The 19,379-nt window shown below is 40.9% G+C and overlaps 2 protein-coding genes across 3 annotated transcripts in view; both read right to left on the bottom strand.

The window, feature by feature from the left end:
• LOC127418573 (zinc finger protein 501-like) overlaps positions 1-19,379 on the bottom strand; it is a 116,765-nt gene that overhangs the window by 16,133 nt on the left and 81,253 nt on the right. The gene's annotated exons all lie outside the window — the stretch shown is intronic.
• LOC127418542 (uncharacterized) overlaps positions 5,327-19,379 on the bottom strand; it is a 164,512-nt gene continuing 150,459 nt past the window's right edge. The window contains 4 exon segments of the mRNA XM_051659121.1: positions 5,327-8,037; positions 8,040-9,160; positions 15,898-16,606; positions 16,692-16,784. Of these exon segments, the coding sequence (XP_051515081.1) occupies positions 7,843-8,037; positions 8,040-9,160; positions 15,898-16,606; positions 16,692-16,784 (2,118 nt within the window). The 3' untranslated portion in view covers positions 5,327-7,842.

Raw genomic sequence — 19,379 nt, 5'->3', positions numbered from 1 at the left:
TAAAGGCACGGGGAATCTTGTGAAAATTGATGGCAAGATAAATGCAGCACGTTATCAGAAAATACTGGCAGACAATTTGCATTCTTCTGCACGAAAGCTGCACATGGGACGCTCTTGGACTTTCCAGCACGACAATGACCCTAAGCACAAGGCCAAGTTGACCCCCCAGTGGTTACAGCAGAAAAAGGTGAAGGTTCTGGAGTGGAGTGGCCATCACATATCTTACTTTGGGCAGATGTGTGAATGGCTTTCAGCTGCAGACGGCAAATAAGTGAATGGTCACTTGAATGGAGTAGATTTGATTCCTTTTGTAGACTAATAATATTAATAATAATTTTTATAAAATGCATGACACGTTCTTGGAAAATGTCTTTACATGAACAAAAGTACAGATGTAGGTAAATTTGCACCAGCTCACTAACAACTCTGCACACAGTTGTGATCATGTTGACTGATCTCCAGGTCACACCTACAGATGACATGGCCAATGAGAGTAAGAAGGTGTTTAGCAGCCGGTAAGAAGTTTTCCTGAATGTTCGCCCTGACAAGCTTTTACAAACCACAGAAATGAATGCTGAAACTCCTTGTTTTGGCCAGATTTTGATCTAAATGACATCACACCCATTTGTTCTTCGATTTTGTATGAAGTCCACAGGGGCCTTAACAGTTCTTGGTTTATTTCGAGCGAGTCAATAAATTTAGTCGAACTACATCAGACACCACTACTCCTGATTCATCATGCTTTTTGATTCACTAAATAGAGCCAGTTCATAAGAATCATTCATTCGGGAGTCAGACAACACTAGTCAAGATGGCGCCACGGATGGCTGCCTCGGTGTTCTTTTGTGGTTTTTGTTTGTATGTCCTGTGTTTAGTAATATTTTTACAGTCAGTTTTACCAGGGACGAACTGCTGAACATTCGGCAGCATATACCAGACAACCTTTTCCCGGTTTTTGAATATTCAGACGTTTTGCTGGACATTTTAGTCAGAGGCGCAGCTGTGTTGTTTAAACGTGCTATCAGATGCAGGCGAGGGAGACGAGCAGGCGCACTGGTCAGGCTCTGTCAGCGTGGTTTTCGAACAGTGCTGCCGAGTGTTCATCTAGTGAATCTCTGCTCTCTTCCTAACAAAATGGACAAACTACATCTCCTCACCCGTACAAACAAGGACTTTTCAAACTCTGCTGCCTTGTGCTTCACAGAAACCTGGCTGAGTGAATCCATTCCGGACAACACGTTACATCTGCCGGGCTTTCAGCTGTTCAGAGCGGATCGCATTGCGGAGTTAACGGGGAAAACGAGAAGCGGTGGAACATGCTTTTACATCATTGAAAGTTGGTGTACAGATGTAACAACGTTAAAGAGGATGTGCTGTCCTAATTTGGAAGCGCTCTTTATTAACTGTAAGCCTTTCTACTTGCCGCAGGAGTTTTCCTCGTTTATTCTGGTGAGTGTGTATATCACGCCAAACGCATGTGAATACAGCGCTGCAACAGCTGACTGATTAAATCACAGACACAGAACAACAATACCCGGACTCAGTTATTATTATTCTTGGGGATTTTAACTAAGAAAATCTCACACGTGAACTGCCCAAATACAAACAGCACATTACATGCCCCACCAGAGACAGGAACATACTGTATCATTGTTACATAACAATAAAGGATGCATATCTCTCTGTTCCTAGAGCAGCTTTGGGACTTTCTGATCACTGTCTGGTTCATCTTCTTCCAACCTACAGGCAGAAATTAAAATCAACCAAGCCAGTAGTAAGGACTGTAAAGAGATGGACCAATGAAGCAGAGCGGGAACTACAAGCCTGCTTCGATTGCACGGATTGGAGTGTTTTTGAGGCTGCAGCCACAGACCTGGATGAGCTCACAGATACTGTTACATCATATATCAGTTTCTGTGAGGATATGTGCATTCCTACTAGGACTTATTTAAAGTTCAACAACGACAAACCGTGGTTTATAGCAGAGCTCAGGCAGCTTTGTCAGGCCAAAGAGGATGCTTACAGGGGTGGGGATAAAGTCTTGTACAATCAGGCCAGGAACACACTGAACAAGGAAATCAGAGTGGCTAAAGAAGATACTTTGAGAAGCTGAAAAACAAGTTTTCAGCTAACGACCCTGCATCACTGTGGAGTGGCATGAAACAACTCACAAATTACAGGACTCCTACCCCCAACCCTGTGGTGGACCAACAACTGGCTGATGAACTGAATGTGTTCTACTCCAGATTTGAAAGGCCCAATCTCACACCCCTCACAATCTCACACCCCTCACACCTCTCTGACCTTCACTTCACACAAACACCAACACCTCTTGCAACCCCCCTCCTGCTACTCAACCTGCACTTAAGATCTTTAAAGATGATGAGAGCTGCGTCTTTCGGAAACAAAAGACGAGGAAAGCTTCAGGCCCAGATGGCGTCTCACCAGCGTGTCTTTGATCCTGTGCTAACCAGCTGGCCCCCACCTTCACACAGATCTTCGATAGATCACTGGAGCAGTGTGAAGTCCCATGCTGCTTCAAACGCTCAATCATTATTCCTGTCCCAAAGAAACCAAACACAGGACTTAATGACTACAGACCTGTTGCCCTGACGTCTGTGGTCATGAAATCATTTGAGAGACTGGTGTTGGCCCACCTGAAGAACATCACTGGACCCTTTCCAGATCCCCTTCAATTTGCTTATCGAGCAAACAGGTCTGTGGATGATGCAGTCAACATGGGATTGCATCATATCCTGCAACATCTGGACAGACCAGGGACATATGCAAGGATCATTTTTGTGGACTTCAGTTCAGCTTTCAACACCATCATCCCAGCTATACTCCAGAATAAATTACACCAACTCTCTGTTCCCATATCTATCTGTCAATGGATTACCAGCTTTCTGACGGACAGGCAGCAGCTTGTGAGACAGGGGAAACTCACTTCCAGCACCTGTACAATCAGCACTGGTGCACCCCAGGGATGTGTGCTCTCCCCACTACTCTTCTCCCTCTACACCAATGACTGCATCGCCAAGGAACCCTATGTCAAGCCTGAAGTTTGCAGACGACACCACTGGCATCGGCCTCATCCGAGATGACGATGAGTCTGCATACACAAGGGAGGTTGAACAGAAGTTGGAGGACATGGAGGACCGTAGCCGGCAGAATAATGTCTGTATCGTCGGAATTCCTGAGGCCGAAGAGGGACAGGATATGGTGAAATTCCTGGATGGGATCCTTCCGAATCTGCTCGACATAGCAGGCCATAAGCTGGAAATCGAGCAAGCTCACAGGGTTCCTGCTCAGCGATCTGCAGAGGGAGACAGGCCCCGATCAATTCTGGCCAAATTTCTGAGATCATCCGATAAAGCTCTTGTATTACGTGAGGCGAGGAGTAAAGGAAGGCTTTCTTGGAAAAACCACAGCATTTTCTTGTTCCCAGACTTTGCGAATTCGACAAGAGAGAAATGTGATCGATTCAAGGAATGCAAGAAACTTTTACATCAATGGAAGGTTGCTTTTGCACTGATATTCCTGGCCAAATTGAGAACAGATGCACTAATGATGTCCGTAAAAAATTCACATGCCCACAGCAAGTGATGTCCTTCATAAAGTCAGTGGAGTGAGTAAGTCATCTTGTGGTACGTTGCAGCCAAATGGACTGGCTCACTGAACATTCACTTGACTGTTTGATGAATCTGTGCGCTTTTTTGTGCTGGTTCCGCCTAGAGGCTGGAGTTTATTTTGTAGAGTAACACACCTTCAGGACAGTTTTATGGATGAAGCTACAAGCTCTTTGTGTTTCTTCTGCCTATTAGCTGGAGTTTGTTTTATAGATTATCTTTTGCTGTGTAATTCTGTCTCACAAAATGTTTATAAAAACACTGGACATTAGCAGTCCAATGGCAAGGCTGTCGCGGGGGTTCTCGTAGGCGTGCATGGACTGTTTGAGTTTATAGGGTCGGACGCCAGTTGGCGCTGTCGTGCACTGGGTTAATGCGCACGTTTTTCTTTTTTCTGTTTGTTTGGTTCTGGGGGATGTTTGCGTTTTGATGGTTGCACTAATGTTGGAATGTGGTCTTTACAATCCTGTTTTTGACACACAATCTATTTTTTCTTATATATCAAAAGGTCAAACGTTAATATGAGTGGATTGCCTCTCTCCATATGGAATATGAATGGGTTGGGGCACCCCATAAAAAAGGAAGGTTATTTCTCTTCTTAAACATAAGAAATATGATATAGTGTTTCTTCAAGAAACGCACCTTTCCCCACAGGAAGCTGAACAATTTGGGAAGATATGGGGTGGGCATGTTTTCTTTAGTACTGGCTCAAGTAAGAGCAAGGGAGTCATTACACTGATAAGTAAACATCTACAATTCAAATGTCTCAAACAGATTCATTATTGTTTTAGCTGAAATTCAGGGGCAAAGTCTTATTTTGGCTAATATTTATGCACCTAACGTTGATGACCAGGGCTTTTTATAGATCTTGAAGGGATGTTGCAAGCCACTAGCACCCCTCATGATATAATATTGGGAGGAGACTAATCTTTTGATGGACTCAGTCCTTGACCATAGTGAAGCAAAAGTGTGCAAGCCCCGTAGAATAATATTGACGCTTCACAGGTTGTGTAAAAATCTTGGTATTACAGATATTTGGAGACTTTTGAACCCATCTGGGAGGGACTATACATTTTTTCATCAGTCCATAAGATTTATTCTAGAATAGATTTTTTTTTTATATCTAAGTCCCTCATTTCATTAGTTGCCGATTGCTCAATTGGAAACATTTTAGACTCAGATTGCACCCTGGTGTGTTTAGTGGTGTTGCCACATATGAAGAAAAGGAAATCATATAGTTGGCGCTTTAAAGTATCCCTTTTGCTAAATGAATTCCAACAAATGTTAAAGGCTGAAATCAATGTCAATATGGAGACCAACTGGTCTCAAAAATCACTTCAACACTTGACCTCTGAAAGGTTCACATTTAGTAGGGTTCTGATCGTCTGAAACACAACAACAATATAGTACAATGTTACATGTTCTCAAGACGCGAGTTGTACAACATCTTGCCAACAATAAGGGCATCTAATCTATTGTTAGTAGATGCTGCCATCTTGTGGTGGTGAAGAGTCATCACAATAGCTGGCAAGTTGCATAAGACACCATGTTTTATTCCTGGTTTACAGAGTTTGGGTATAACCACTTCCGGTTTCGCCTGGCACCGGTACGGAGTACGCAAAAAATGGCATTTTACATGGTGTTTACAGAAAAGAGATTTCAAATGTATTGAAGCTTCGCAATGAAGACACATGAGGTCGATCTCATAAACAGTGTGTTTATTAAAGGCTGTTGTCGGCCACAGCCACGCCATACACTCTGTAATTGTTTAGAGAAGCACACTTAAAAACTGCGGTGAACCCCTTCTGCACAGTCTCCCATTGCACACATACATACACTAAACATTCAGGAACAGCTATCAATGCAAGACATTACAACCCAGTAAAATGCATAACACAAATTTCTCTTATCAGTTAGAATAAGACCATAAACAACATGTCAACACGTTACAGTATGTATGCAGTTACATCGATGACTATGAAGGTAAGAACAATAATAAACTTCAGTAGCTCATCTAAGTTTCTGTGAACATGAATAAATAATGCTAGGCTTGGATACAGATTCAGTAAGATATACAATCTGAAGATGAATATACAACCCTAATTCCAAAAAAGTTGGGACAGTATGAAAAATGTGAATAAAAACAAAAAGGAGTGATTTGTAATTTATATTCAGCCTTTGCTATAATGAAAGCACTACAACTACACATTATATGATGTTTTACCTTGTGAATTTCATTGGTTTGTTTTGTTTTTTTAAACGTACAGTAATTTCAAATCAGACGATTGCAACACGCTCCAAAAAAGTTGAGACAGGGGCAATTTAAAACTAATAACAACGTGACAAGTTGAAATAACAAGGCGATGTGAAATAGGAGATGTTAAACATCTCTTAAAGGACTAGGCTGTTTTTGGAGCCTCCAAAAACAGCCTAGTCCTTTAAGAGCAAGGATCGTTCGATACTTGTCAATTTGCCAAGAGATGCTTCAGCAAATAATCCAGCACTTTGAGAAAGTTCTCCAAAGGCAAATTGGAAGGATTTGGGGCATTTCACCCTCTACAGTGCACAATATAGTTAAAAGATTCAAGGAATCTGGTCAAATCACTATGTGTAAAGGGCAAGATGAAAACAGCTTCTGAATGCGCGTGATCTCCGATCCCTCAGACATCACTGTCTTGAAGGATCAGAGATCACACACGGGCTGGGATAACTTTAGTAAACCTTTGTTAGTCAACACCATTCGCCACTGCATCCACAGATGCCAGTTAAGACTTAACTATCAAAGCATAAGCCCTACATCAACACTGTCCAGAAGCGCTGCCGACTTCTCTGGGCTCAGTCTCATCTTAGATGGAAAGTAGAACCGTGGATCTGTGTTTTTTTGGTCAGAAGAGTCCACATTTCAAAAAGTTTTTGAAAAACACAGTTGTCATGTTATCCAGGCCAAAGAGGAAAAGGACCACCCAAGCTGTTATTAGCAGCCAGTGTCTGTATGGGCCAGGGCTGTGTCAGTGTCCATGGCATGGGTAACTCACACATCTATGAAAACATCATGAATGCAGACAGATATGTATACATTTTGGATCAACATATACTGCAATCCAGCACCGTCTTTCCCAGGGATGTCCCTGCATTTTCATCAGTATGTTGTTTGAAGCATGACAACATCAACCCACATACTGCCTAGATTAAAAGTGCATGACTGTGTAAACAGAGTGTGCGGGTGCTAGATTGGCCTGTCTGCAGTCCTTACATGTCTCCAATTGAGAATGTGTGGCGCATTATGAAGCGCACAATACGGCAACGAAGACCCCATACATTTGTGCAGCTAAACACCTACATAATGGATGAATGGGGGAAAATTCCACTTTCTAAACTTAACAAAATTGTGTCTTCAATGCCTAAATGCTTAAAAAGTGTTATTAGAAGAAATTATGATGTTTCACAATGGTAAACACTCGACTGTCCCAACTTTTTTGGAGCTTGTTGCAATCATCTGATTTGAAATTACTGTACATTTAAAAAAAACAAAGAAATTCACAGGTTAAAACATCATATAATGTGTAGTTGTAGTGCTTTCAATATAGCAAAGGGTGAATATAATTTACAAATCACTCATTTCTGTTTTTATTAGCATTTTCCTTACTGTCCATACAACTTTTTTGGAATTGGGGTTGTACAACTGCAGGGTAAATAAGGTCATATTAATCCTCTGTTGGACAACAACCAACACATTTATAAAGTTACAATTTCTGTTTGTGTCTTACATCTGATTACAGATGCAACATTTTGGTAACACTTTACAATAAGGTTCAATTCGTAAAAATTGGTTAATGCATTTGGAATAATAAACTTACAATTATAACTATTAGAGCATTAATCTAGGTTGATGTTTTATTGAAATATATTATTGTTTATTGTTAACCATTTGTTCATGTGTCCCATGTAAATGTATAGATAGAAATGAACATAAATCAAGGTTAATAAATGCTGTATTGTTAGTTGTTATTTCATGTTAGTTACTGCATGTTGATGTACAGAACCTTATTGTAAAGTGTTACCTACAATTTTAACACTATTTACTTCATACCGCTGGTCAGCTCGTCACTGCTGGTTGAGGCACACAACAATGTAAAGTGAATGTTATCTACCGTCACTGATAAACAAACCACTCTCATTTCTTTCTTTACTTTTAAACACGCTCATGCTGGTCTCAACCAAGTCTCCTTTGGAAGTTTATTCTCAAAGCAACAGCGCGATCACACCGTGTGTTCTCACTCAGTTTCACTGAGCGCTCATACAACCAGATGTAAACATGCACACAGTCATGTGGTGAAAGCTCACAGGCATCGTCTTGTGCAACTAGCCCATTAGACAAGACTATCCAGTATGAATTCTTTCGTGTAATCTCAAGCTGTTTGATTGAGTGAAACTCTTTTCACAGTGTGAGCACTTGAAAGGTTTCTCTCCAGTATAAAGTCGCTCGTGTTTTTTCAGGTTTTGTGAATGAGTGAAACTCTTTTCACAGTGTGAGCACTTGTAAGGTTTCTCTCCAGTATGAATTCTCTCGTGTGATCTCAAGCTGATTGACTGAGTGAAACTCTTTCCACAGTGTGAACACTTGTAAGGTTTCTCTCCAGTATGAATTCTCTCGTGTGTTTTCAGGGTTTGTGACTGAGTGAAACTCTTTCCACAATGTGAGCACTTGTATGGTTTCTCTCCAGTATGAATTCTCTCGTGTGATTTTAGGCGGCCTGACCGAGTGAAACTCTTTTCACAGTGTGAGCACTTGTAAGGTTTCTCTCCAGTATGAATTCTCTCATGTGCTTTCAGGCTTTCTGACTGAATGAAACTCTTTCCACAATGTGAGCACTTGTAAGGTTTCTCTCCAGTATGAATTCTCTCGTGTGTTTTTAGGCGGCCTGACCGAGTGAAACTCTTTCCACAGTGTGAGCACTTGTAAGGTTTCTCTCCAGTATGAATTCTCTTGTGTGATCTCAAGCTGTTTGACAGAGTGAAACTCTTTTCACAGTGTGAGCACTTGTATGGTTTCTCTCCAGTATGAATTCTTTCATGTGTTTTCAGGGTTTGTGACTGAGTGAAACTCTTTCCACAGTGTGAGCACTTGTATGGTTTCTCTCCAGTATGAATTCTCTCGTGTGTTTTTAGGTGGTCTGACTGAGTGAAACTCTTTCCACAGTGTGAGCACTTGTATGGTTTCTCTCCAGTGTGAATTCTCTCGTGTGATCTCAAGCTGTTTGACAGAGTGAAACTCTTTTCAAAGTGTGAGCACTTGTATGGTTTCTCTCCAGTATGAACTCTCATGTGTTTATTAAGACTGCTTTTACATTTGAAATTCTTTCCACACTGAGAGCAAGTGAAAGTATTTTTGGCTGCTCTTCTTTGAGGGTTTTTTGGTGAGAAATTATTTTCTGTCTTTTCTCCAGTTATAAAATCATGATGTTTCTGATACTGATGTTTCTCCTCCACTTCATTCAGTTCTTGATGTTCCTCTTGCTCTTCCATCAGCTCTATACAATGAATAAATTAACAGAAATTATTTCAAAAGGGACAAACGTAAAATAAATCTAACTGAATGCTAATTTAATGGCAGAACACAAGCGTCCATTATATATTTGTGATTTTTGCTGTGCATCAATTCTGTCTGATAACTGCATTTCATGATTATAGTCATTTAGATTAAATGTGAGCCACAGACACAGAAAGAAAGTCATACATGTTGGGAATAACATGAGGGCGAGTACATAATGACAGTTTTCATTTTTGGGTGAACTATTCTTATAAACAAACAAATTAAGGCTTTAAGCAGAAATCCTAATCCAGAGTCATTGTCCCTGAAGATTTTTTTATGATTTTGGAAACATTAAAAGGTTAATTCGAGCGTTACAGACTTGACATTTACAGTGAAAATATGAAGTTTAACTTCACTTTTATGTACTTTGCATGTATAATCCCAAATCCCTGCACATACAGTCCAGACATCAGAAAACATTTAGTCTAGACAATTGTTTTTGCCCCCAGTTTAGATAATGAAATGAACTTGCGTTACAGATGTGACAAAAATGGATGAAAGTTTTTTGGGAGAACACATACTTAAAAACTGTGAATTAAATCGCACAATCCAGAAATAATACTAGCCACAGAATGTATAAGAGTTGACACTCCTAAGAACACGTATGTAAGGCTGGGCGATTTTCTTTATTTTATCGATTAATTTGAATTTGTTTTGACACCATTTTTGTTTTTTTTTAATTGAGGAATGGAGGTTTTGCATACAAATATTAGTAAATGCTATAAATAGATACATTTTCAATCCACCAAAGGCTGAATAAGGAAAAGTATGTTCATAGTCCTTGGATTGATGTCGCCCACAATCTGATCAGCTGCAAGTGTGTGTGTGCTAAAAATGAACGTAACAGGTTAACGACATGTAGACTGATATAAAAGCAGGTGTCGATGAATACTATTGTACAGTGTGATTTTAGCTCGACCTCGTCCATCATGTTTAAATATGCCAGCGTTGTGCTCATGTTGATGAACAAAATGGGTCTCCTTTCTTGTCTATAAATACCCATAATAAAAAGGTTACAGACATGACAGTTACAGATCATTTGGATAGGCTATAAATGAGAGAATCAAACATTCACAGCTTCATCTATTACCATGATGATTCTGATAGATTACTAATAATTGCTTTGATCTGTGACATGTTTCAAGTGTGCTGCATCTACAGCCAACATTTGGGAAGGGATGACAAATTTTGTGATTTGGATTGTAATGTTAATCATTTATCATTTCATAGTAATGCTCAGTGTGGACCCCAAACCAATGCTAGAGGGCGCTGGGAAGGGTTTATGATTATACATACAGTGCAATCAGAAAGTATTAAGACCCCTTCATTTTTTCACATTTCGTTATGTTGTAACCTCATGCTAAAATGCTTTAAATTATTTCATTTTTTTCACATCAATCTACACTCCATACCCCATAATGACAAAGCAAAACCCAGATTTCTGATAACTTTGCAAATGTATTAAAAAGAAAAAACTGAAATTCACACTGACATAGTATTCACACCCTTTGCTATGACACTTGAAATTTAGCTCAGGTGCATCCCATTTCCCAGGATCATCTTTGAGATGTTTCTACACTTTGATTGGAGTCCACCTTTGGAAAATTCAACTGATTGGACATGATTTGGAAAGGCACACACCTGTCTATATAAGGTCTCACAGCTGAAAATGAATATCAGAGCAAAAACCAAGCCATGAGGTCAAAGGAACTGCTTACAGAGCTCAGAGACAGAACTGTGTTGAGGCTGCATTGAAGGTTCCCAAGAGCACAGTAACCTTCATAATTCTTAAATGGAAGAAGTTTGGAACAACCAGGACTCTTCTTAGAGCTGGCCTCCTGTCCAAACTAAGCAATCGGGGGAGAAGGGCCTTGGTAAGAGAGGTGACCAAGAACCCGATGGTCACTCTGGTTGAGCTCCTGAGATCGTGTGTGGAGATGGGAGAAACTTGCAGAAGGACAATTATCACTGCAACACTCCACCGATCTGGGCTTTATGGCAGAGAGGCCAGACGGAAGCATCTTCTCAGTGCAAGACACATGAAAGCCTGCTTGGAATTTGCAAAAAAGCACCTAAAGTCCTCTCAGACTGTGAGAAAAGATTCTCTGGTCTGATGAAACGAAGACTGAACTGTTTGGCCTCAATTCCAAGCATCATGTCTGGAGGAAACCAGGCACCGCTCATCACCTGTGCAATACCATCCCAATGGAGAAGCATGGTGGTAATAGCATCATGCTGTGGGGGTGTTTTTCAGCGGCAAGAACTGGGGGACTAGTACAGAGACAAAATACAGAGATATCCTTAAAGAAAACCTGGTCCAGAGCGCTCAGGACCTCAGACTGGGCCAAAGGTTCACCTTCCAACAGGACAATGACCCTAAGCACATAGCCAAGACAACGCAAGAGTGGCTTAGGGACAACTCTATGAATGTCCTTGAATGACCCAGCCAGAGCCCGGACTTGAGTCCAATCGAACATCTCTGGAGAGACCTGAAAATGGCTGTTCACCGACAGTCCCCATCCAACCTGACAGAGCTTGAAAGGATCTGCAGAGAAGAATGGCAGAAAATCCCCAGATCCAGGTGTGCAAAGCTTGTCGCATCATACCCAAAAGTGCCAAAAGTGCTTCAACTAAGTACTGAGTTAAGGGTCTGAATACTTATGTCAATGTGATATTTCAGGTTTTACTTTTTATAAATTTCCCAGTTTTCGAATATTCATACATTTTGCCAGACATTTTAGTTGGAGGCGCAGCTCTGCTGTTCAAGAGACGCAGGCGAGGGAGACGAGCCGGTGCGCTGGTCAAACTCTGTCGGCATGGATTTCGAACAGCGCTGCCGAGTATTCACTTAGCGAATCTCCACTCTCTTCCTAACAAAACGGAAGAACTACATCTCCTAACCCGCAGAAACAAGGACTTTCCAACCTCTGCTGCCTTGTGCTTCACAGAAACCTGGCTGAGTGAAGCCGTTCCGGACAGCGCGTTACATCAGCCGGGCTTTCAGCTGTTCAGAGCGGATCGCATCGCAGAGTTAACGGGGAAAACGAGAGGCGGTGGAACATGCTTTCATATCAATAAATGTTGGTGTACAGATGTAACAATGTTAAAGAGGATGTGCTGTCCTAATTTGGAAGCGCTCTTTATTAACTGTAAGCCTTTCTACTCGCACCAAACGCGTGTTTGAACACAGTGCTGCAACAGCTGGCTGATCAAATCACAGACATGGAACAATATTACCCGGACTCAGTTATTATTATTCTTGGGGACTTTAACAAAGAAAATCTCACATGTGAACTGCCCAAATACAAACAGCACATCACATGCCCCACCAGAGACAGGAACATACTGGATCATTGATACACAACAATAAAGGATGCATATCGCTCTGTTCCTAGAGCAGCTTTGGGACTCTCTGATCACTGTCTGGTTCATCTTCTTCCAACCTACAGGCAGAAATTAAAATCAACCAAGCCAGTAGTAAGGACTGTAAAGAAATGGACCAATGAAGCAGAGTGGGAACTACAAGCCTGCTTCGATTGCACGGATTGGAGTGTTTTTGAGGCTGTAGCCACAGACCTGGACGAGCTCACAGATACTGTTACATCATATATCAGTTTCTGTGAGGATATGTGCATTCCTACTAGGACTTATTTAAAGTTCAACAATGACAAACCGTGGTTTACAGCAGAGCTCAGGCAGCTTCATCAGGCCAAAGAGGATGCTTACAGGGGTGGGGATAAAGTCTTGTACAATCAGGCCAGGAACACACTGAACAGGGAAATCAGAGTGGCTTAAAGAAGATACTCGGAGAAGCTGAAAAACAAGTTCAGCTAACGACCCTGCATCAGTGTGGAGTGGCATGAAACAACTCAAATGACAGGACTCCTACCCCCAACCCTGTAGGGAACCAACAACTGGCTGACGACCTGAATGTGTTCTACTGCAGATGTGAAAGGCCCAATCTCACACCCCACACCCACTATGACCTTCACTTCACACAAACACCAACACCTCCTGCAACCCCCCTCCTGCTACTCAACCTGCACATAAGATCTGTGAAGATGATGTGAGCCGCACTTTCGGAAACAAAAGACGAGGAAGGCTTCAGGTCCAGATGGTGTCTCACCAGCGTGAGAGCGCCATTGCGCCCACTTCCCTTGATTGAGGTCCCCTTCAAAGAATTGGCATGGACCTCATCGGGCCATTAGAGTAGATGGCACATGGGCATCGCTTTGTGTTAGTTCTGGTGGACTATGCAACACAATATACCGAAGCAGTGACTCTGCGCAACATCTCGGCATGTAGTGTTGCAGAGGCACTCTTCAGAATAATCTCCTGAGTGGGAATTCCAAAAGAAATCCTCACTGATCAAGGCACGACATTTATGTCACGCACACTACGCAAACTGTATGAATAATTGGGGATTAACTCAATTCGACCAGCGTTTATCACCCCTAAATGGACAGCTTGGTCGAACTATTTAAACTAATTAAAGGCCATGCTGGATATGGGGGTAATAGAAGAACCCCACAGTGACTGGGCCAGCCCGGTGGTGTTGGTTCCTAAGAGCGACGGCTCGGTCCGGTTTTGTGTGGATTATAGAAAAGTCAATGTGGTGTCTAAGTTTGATGCTTACCCAATGCCTCGGATTGATGAACTGCTCGATCGGTTAGGCGCGGCTCACTTTTATTCGACACTGGATTTGAAAAAGGGATTTTAGCAGATCCCCTTAAATCCCATGTCCCACGAAAAACTGCATTTTCCACACCATTTGGCTTACACCAATTTGTCACCCTTCCTTTCGGTTTGTTTGAGGCCCCGGCTATGTTTCAGCAGCTCATGGACAGAATCCTCAGACCGCACGCCACTGCCTATCTGGATGACATCATTATTTACAGTAATGATTGGCAGCGGCACCTGCAGCATCTGAGGGCTGTCCTGAAGTCGTTGAGATGGGCGGTACTCACGGTAAACCCTAAGAAGTGTGCAATAGGATGGGAGGAAGCAAGGTAAGTGACAGGCCGGATGGCTCCCTGGCCTGAGTCGGGTCGTGGGGGTATGTGGTGATGGGGGCGTGGCCGAGTGACATCTGTGGAGAGCGAAGCCGAGAGAATGAGTGCGGTAAGGTTGACACCTGTGGGAAATCACCTCTAACAGCTGAGTTTGCAGTGAGAGCGGAGAGGTATTTAAAGGGCAATCCAGACCGTTGGAGGGGAAGAGAGAGCTGAGCCTGAACTTGTGGGTGTGCATTTTGGTGTGCTGAAAAGCATTGTAAAAATAAAGAGTTACGAGAACTGTTCACCTGGCCCCCGGTTCCTCCTTGAGAGAGTACTTGAAGCTTGTCACACCGACGTTACAGACATGACGTTTGTGAGGCTGCACTTACATGATGAGGGAAACCCATGATGAGTTTAAAAACCCTTAAACTTTGACCTCTTTAACATAAGTATGGTATCCATTAAGGCTGCATTATGGATTGAAATAAGATTGAAATCACATTTGTCCTTGCATGATTGCTACACTTCAAAAGGCAATGTTTTAAAATATAGTCTGCATTGAGTGCTTCAGTCAGTTCTGCGTGAGCGAGCGGCGCCCTCTAGTGGTGTGTACGGCACATGCTGAACAGCACAATAATATAAGATGATGCTTATTAAATAACAATTCAAACTGCTAGGTTTGTCAAAACAATTCCTTCCGAAATTTTGGCTATTACTGCAATAAGACTGAAACATCACAGATCAAAGCAATAAAAAAACGATCTATCTTAACCATCATGGGGGAAAAAAAACATCATCTGTAATCAGCATTCCAAATGCTATTATGGCAAGTCCACCAATAACGTTAGAGCGGCGGCAGCAGAAGGAACGCCCACCAGCAACACAGATCGCTAAGTCGTGCGACACCAAGAGACAATGCCACCCACAGTGTGAATGGGGCATTATAATGGATGTTTAAATTAAAGTGAGACCATTTGTTCATTTTAACTTATTTTAATTAATATTGTTTAAAGCAGTGGTTCTCAACCAGGGGGCCCGGGACCCACTAGGGGGCCTCAGCACACTTTCAAGGGGGCCTCAAGATGAATTAAAATTAATTTAAAATAAATAATAAATAAAATAATCCTACTTAATTATAATGCTAAAAAAATACTTTAAGATGTATGCCTACAAATTATAAACAGACTCTTTCAGAAACTTCTAGAATCAAATTATCCATGATTAATTATTTTAATCAGACACATCTAGTTTCTAGCCAGGGTGCCTTCAAATATTGTCTTGGACAGTCGGGGGCCTTGAAGTCATAAAGGTTGAGAACCACTGGTTTTAAGGATACAAAATTAAGCTCTAAATCGTTACATACGTGACAAAGTACTGAAATGCAGCAAACCCCATTAATGTTGCTTCTTCCATTCCTGAAAACCACTGATCTATATATAGTTATATATATAGATCAGTGCTGAAAACATAATTTTTCCATGGTACAGCTGACATTTCAGTGGAATTGACAAAAATAAAAATATGTACCTTTTTAAAAGTTAACGGAGCACTTCTAAAATACCAATAAAAATAACAGGGAACTTTTAATTGACTTTTGAGTTATTAAACCGCCTTTGCTGTAACAGATTCTGACATAACATTCGATAGTCATAAAAAAATATAAAAGGAAGAAAAATACCTAAAGGAATGAAATCCTCATCATCTTCATCACTTTGTTCTTTCTCTGTCGATGTCTCATCATCATCATCACTCTGTTGTTCTTCTGTTGTGTTTTCTTCTTTTATCTCCACCAGCTTCACTTCAATCTTCACTGGTGTCTGCAGCATCTGCTGTTCATCATCATCTTCATCATCAGTCTGTTGTTCCTCTGCTGTGTTTTCTTCTTTTATCTCCACCATCTTCACTTCAATCTTCACTGGTGTCTGCAGCATCTGCTGTTCATCATCATCTTCATCACTCTGTTGTTCCTCTGCTGTGTTTTCTTCTTTTATCTCCTCCTGCTTCACTTCAATCTTCACTGGTGTCTGGAGCATCTGCTGTTCATCATCATCTTCATCACTGTGCTCCTCTTCTTTTATCTCCTCCTGCTTCACTTCAATCTTCACTGGTGTCTGCAGCATCTGCTGTTCTCCAGTGTTACAGACAGAAGTCAGAGACTCTGTGGAGGTTTGATCACCCTGATTACTGTCACACACACTCTCCTGAGCATCAGTAGAACAGAGTAAAGTGAGCTGTGAGTCCTGTGTGTCTCTGGATCTCTGTTCAGAGAGTTTGTCCAGCAGCTGCTGTGGTGTGGACTGATCTCTGCCGCTCCACACTGAATCCTGACATTCTGTGGAGGTCCCATCAGTCACACACACTGAAGATTGACAGGAAACCTTTTCCAGCTCCTGACAAACACAACACAATCACATCTGTACCGTTCATCATCACATAATAACAGTCATATCACATCATTTGAACCTTACTTACCATCTCAGCTTTAACTCGCTCAAAACAGGTACAGCGTGAAACGAGTTCTGTCTCCATCAGCTTCGTCTTCAGTGACGTCACCTCTTTCTTCAGCTGAGAAATGTCTGTGGTTTAATTTTCCTGACAGAATATTATCGGATATTAACCCATAACGAGCTTTATTCGACATATAATCACCTTCATTGAACTCATTTAAAATCTACATCTTGATTTAACGAGCTCGTTTATCAGATATTAATCATGATATTCAGATATTTCTGCTTATTTCTCCTGAAACTGAATATTTTAAAGCGTGCGTCACAAAACCGCCACATAAAACGATAATAAGATTCGTTTACGATCATTAAAACTCAACATGAACAGAAAAAAACATCAAAACAAATATAAATCTCACATATTACCAAAAAAACACGAACCGACTGAACGCTTAAACTGTGAATTCCTTCTCCTTCTTCTTCTTCTTCTTCTTCTCTTCGGTTTTTGGCGGATCGCAAACAACTTTTAAAGGTGCATACCGCCACCTACTGTACAAGAGTGTGTTTCACCATGTCACTTAGCTCATATTCTATTATTCAATCTAGTGCATTTTAAAAAGGTAAAAAGTGCCCTCCTGATCTCTCTTACCCCTTCTGTTCACAATACCCCTTTTAGATCCCACGCCCGTCCTGTTTCTCTTACTTTGTCATGTAAGTTTCTTCTGTCAGATTCATATATGGTACAATGCATAATGACATGATCTACATTTTCTTTATCTCCACTGTTAGCACACTTGTTACTATTTATTTTCCCTCGAACAGCCAACATACTATTTAATCCTGTGTGATCTAATCTGAGTCTTGTTATTATTATTTCCTCCCTTCTGTTCTTTTATTTATAGACCTTTATTTTAACTGATTTTTGAATTGTATAATATCTCCTTCCTTTCAGATCTTCATCCCACTTTTCCTGCCAAATCACCATAGCTTTATTCTTAATCAGGGCTTTTCCTTCTCCTTTTACTAATGTAACTGAAATTGAGATTTCCTTTTGTAAGGCTTTTTTTTGCAAGCAAGTCAGCTCCCTCATTTCCTTTCAGTCCCTCATGAGCTGGCACCCAACAAAACTGCACATCAGTACCATCTCTATGGATCCTATACAAATGTTGAAATAGTTCTATGATAAGATCTTCTCTGTCACTTTTCCTCGATTGGATGCTTCCCAAAACAGCGATTGAATCAGTGCATATAACCACCCTATCCGGTTTAACCTCTTCAACCCATTGTAACCCTATTATGACTGCCACTAATTCTGCTGTATACACTGATAAATAATCAGAAAGTCTTTTAGCTATGGATATTTTAAATTCAGGGATGTATACACCGATTCCCGCACCCCCCTTGCTTATTCTTTGACCCATCTGTGTACATTTTAAGGTAGTTGAAATACTTATTTCTTACATATAAACTTGCTTTGTAACCCACTTCATTCGTTTGCCATTCTCTTTTCTTCTCTAATATATTAATATCTACTTCTGTTGCTGGATAAAGCCATGGTGGAATATTACTAATTGGGGTAGTCCTAGTGAACTCTATAGACTCCAAGCCATATTCCCTATCGATGTCCATCCAAATCCACTTCTCTTAAATTTGTCATATTCCCAGCAGTTCTGAACTGTTATCTTTGTGGGGTTTTCCTCTCCACATCCTTTTAACCCAATCCAGCATGTAAGTGATAATCTTTCTCTTCTGAGCTCCAATGGTATTTCACCTGCTTTTATTAGGACAGCATTAATGGGGGTTGACTTTATGGCTCCTATACAGAGCCGTAGAGCTCTATACTGTAATCTGTCTATATTTAGTAGTATTGTCTTAGCTGCTGCTCCATAGACTATACATCCATAATCAATTTTAGATCTCATAATAGCTCTGTGTATATAAATTAGTGACTGCTTATCAGCCCCCCCCAATCATTTCCAGCCACTGCTCTTAGTAAATTTATTACTTTCTTGCATTTTGATTCTGTATGCTTAATATGCACTTTCCATGTGTATTTATCATCTAGCCATAGTCCTAAGTACTTAATCTCAGACACTCTCTCCATTGGCTTCCCATATAGAGTCAGCTTCTCAACATCAATCTTTTGCTTATTTGTAAATATCATATAGCAGGACTTACTCATTGACAGCTTAAACCCCCATTTAAATGACCATTTTTCCACTTTCTTTATTGCTCTTAATTTTCCTATTACATATTTCCCATTTCTTCTCATTATCCATATAGCCCAACATCTGCATATAATGCAGATTTGATACATCCTTCAAGATCTGAGAAAATGTCATTTATCAAGATATTAAACAATGTAGGACTGATTACACTACCCTGTGGGATACCATTATCTATTTCAATGTCCTTAGACACTTCCTCCCCAACCTTGACTTTAATTTTCCTGTCTGATAAAAAGTCCAGTATCCAATTATATAAGCTCCCTCCCATACCCATATTACTTAATTTAATGAGCAACCCTTCCCTCCACATGGAATCGTATGCCTTTTCAATGTCAAAATAGACTATTGCCATTAACTCTTCCATTTTCATAGCCTTTTCCACTTCATTACTTACTCGAACAAGAGCATCAGTTTTGGATCTTCCTTTTCTAAATCCAAACTGATACTTGCATAATAATCCTCTCTGTTCCAGAACATATGTTAAT

The sequence above is a fragment of the Myxocyprinus asiaticus genome, chromosome 28 (genome assembly GCF_019703515.2).
Source record: "Myxocyprinus asiaticus isolate MX2 ecotype Aquarium Trade chromosome 28, UBuf_Myxa_2, whole genome shotgun sequence".
Classification (NCBI taxonomy): Eukaryota; Metazoa; Chordata; class Actinopteri; order Cypriniformes; family Catostomidae; genus Myxocyprinus; species Myxocyprinus asiaticus.
Note: the sequence above shows the minus strand (reverse complement) of the source record. Positions and strands in the feature narration are given on the sequence as shown.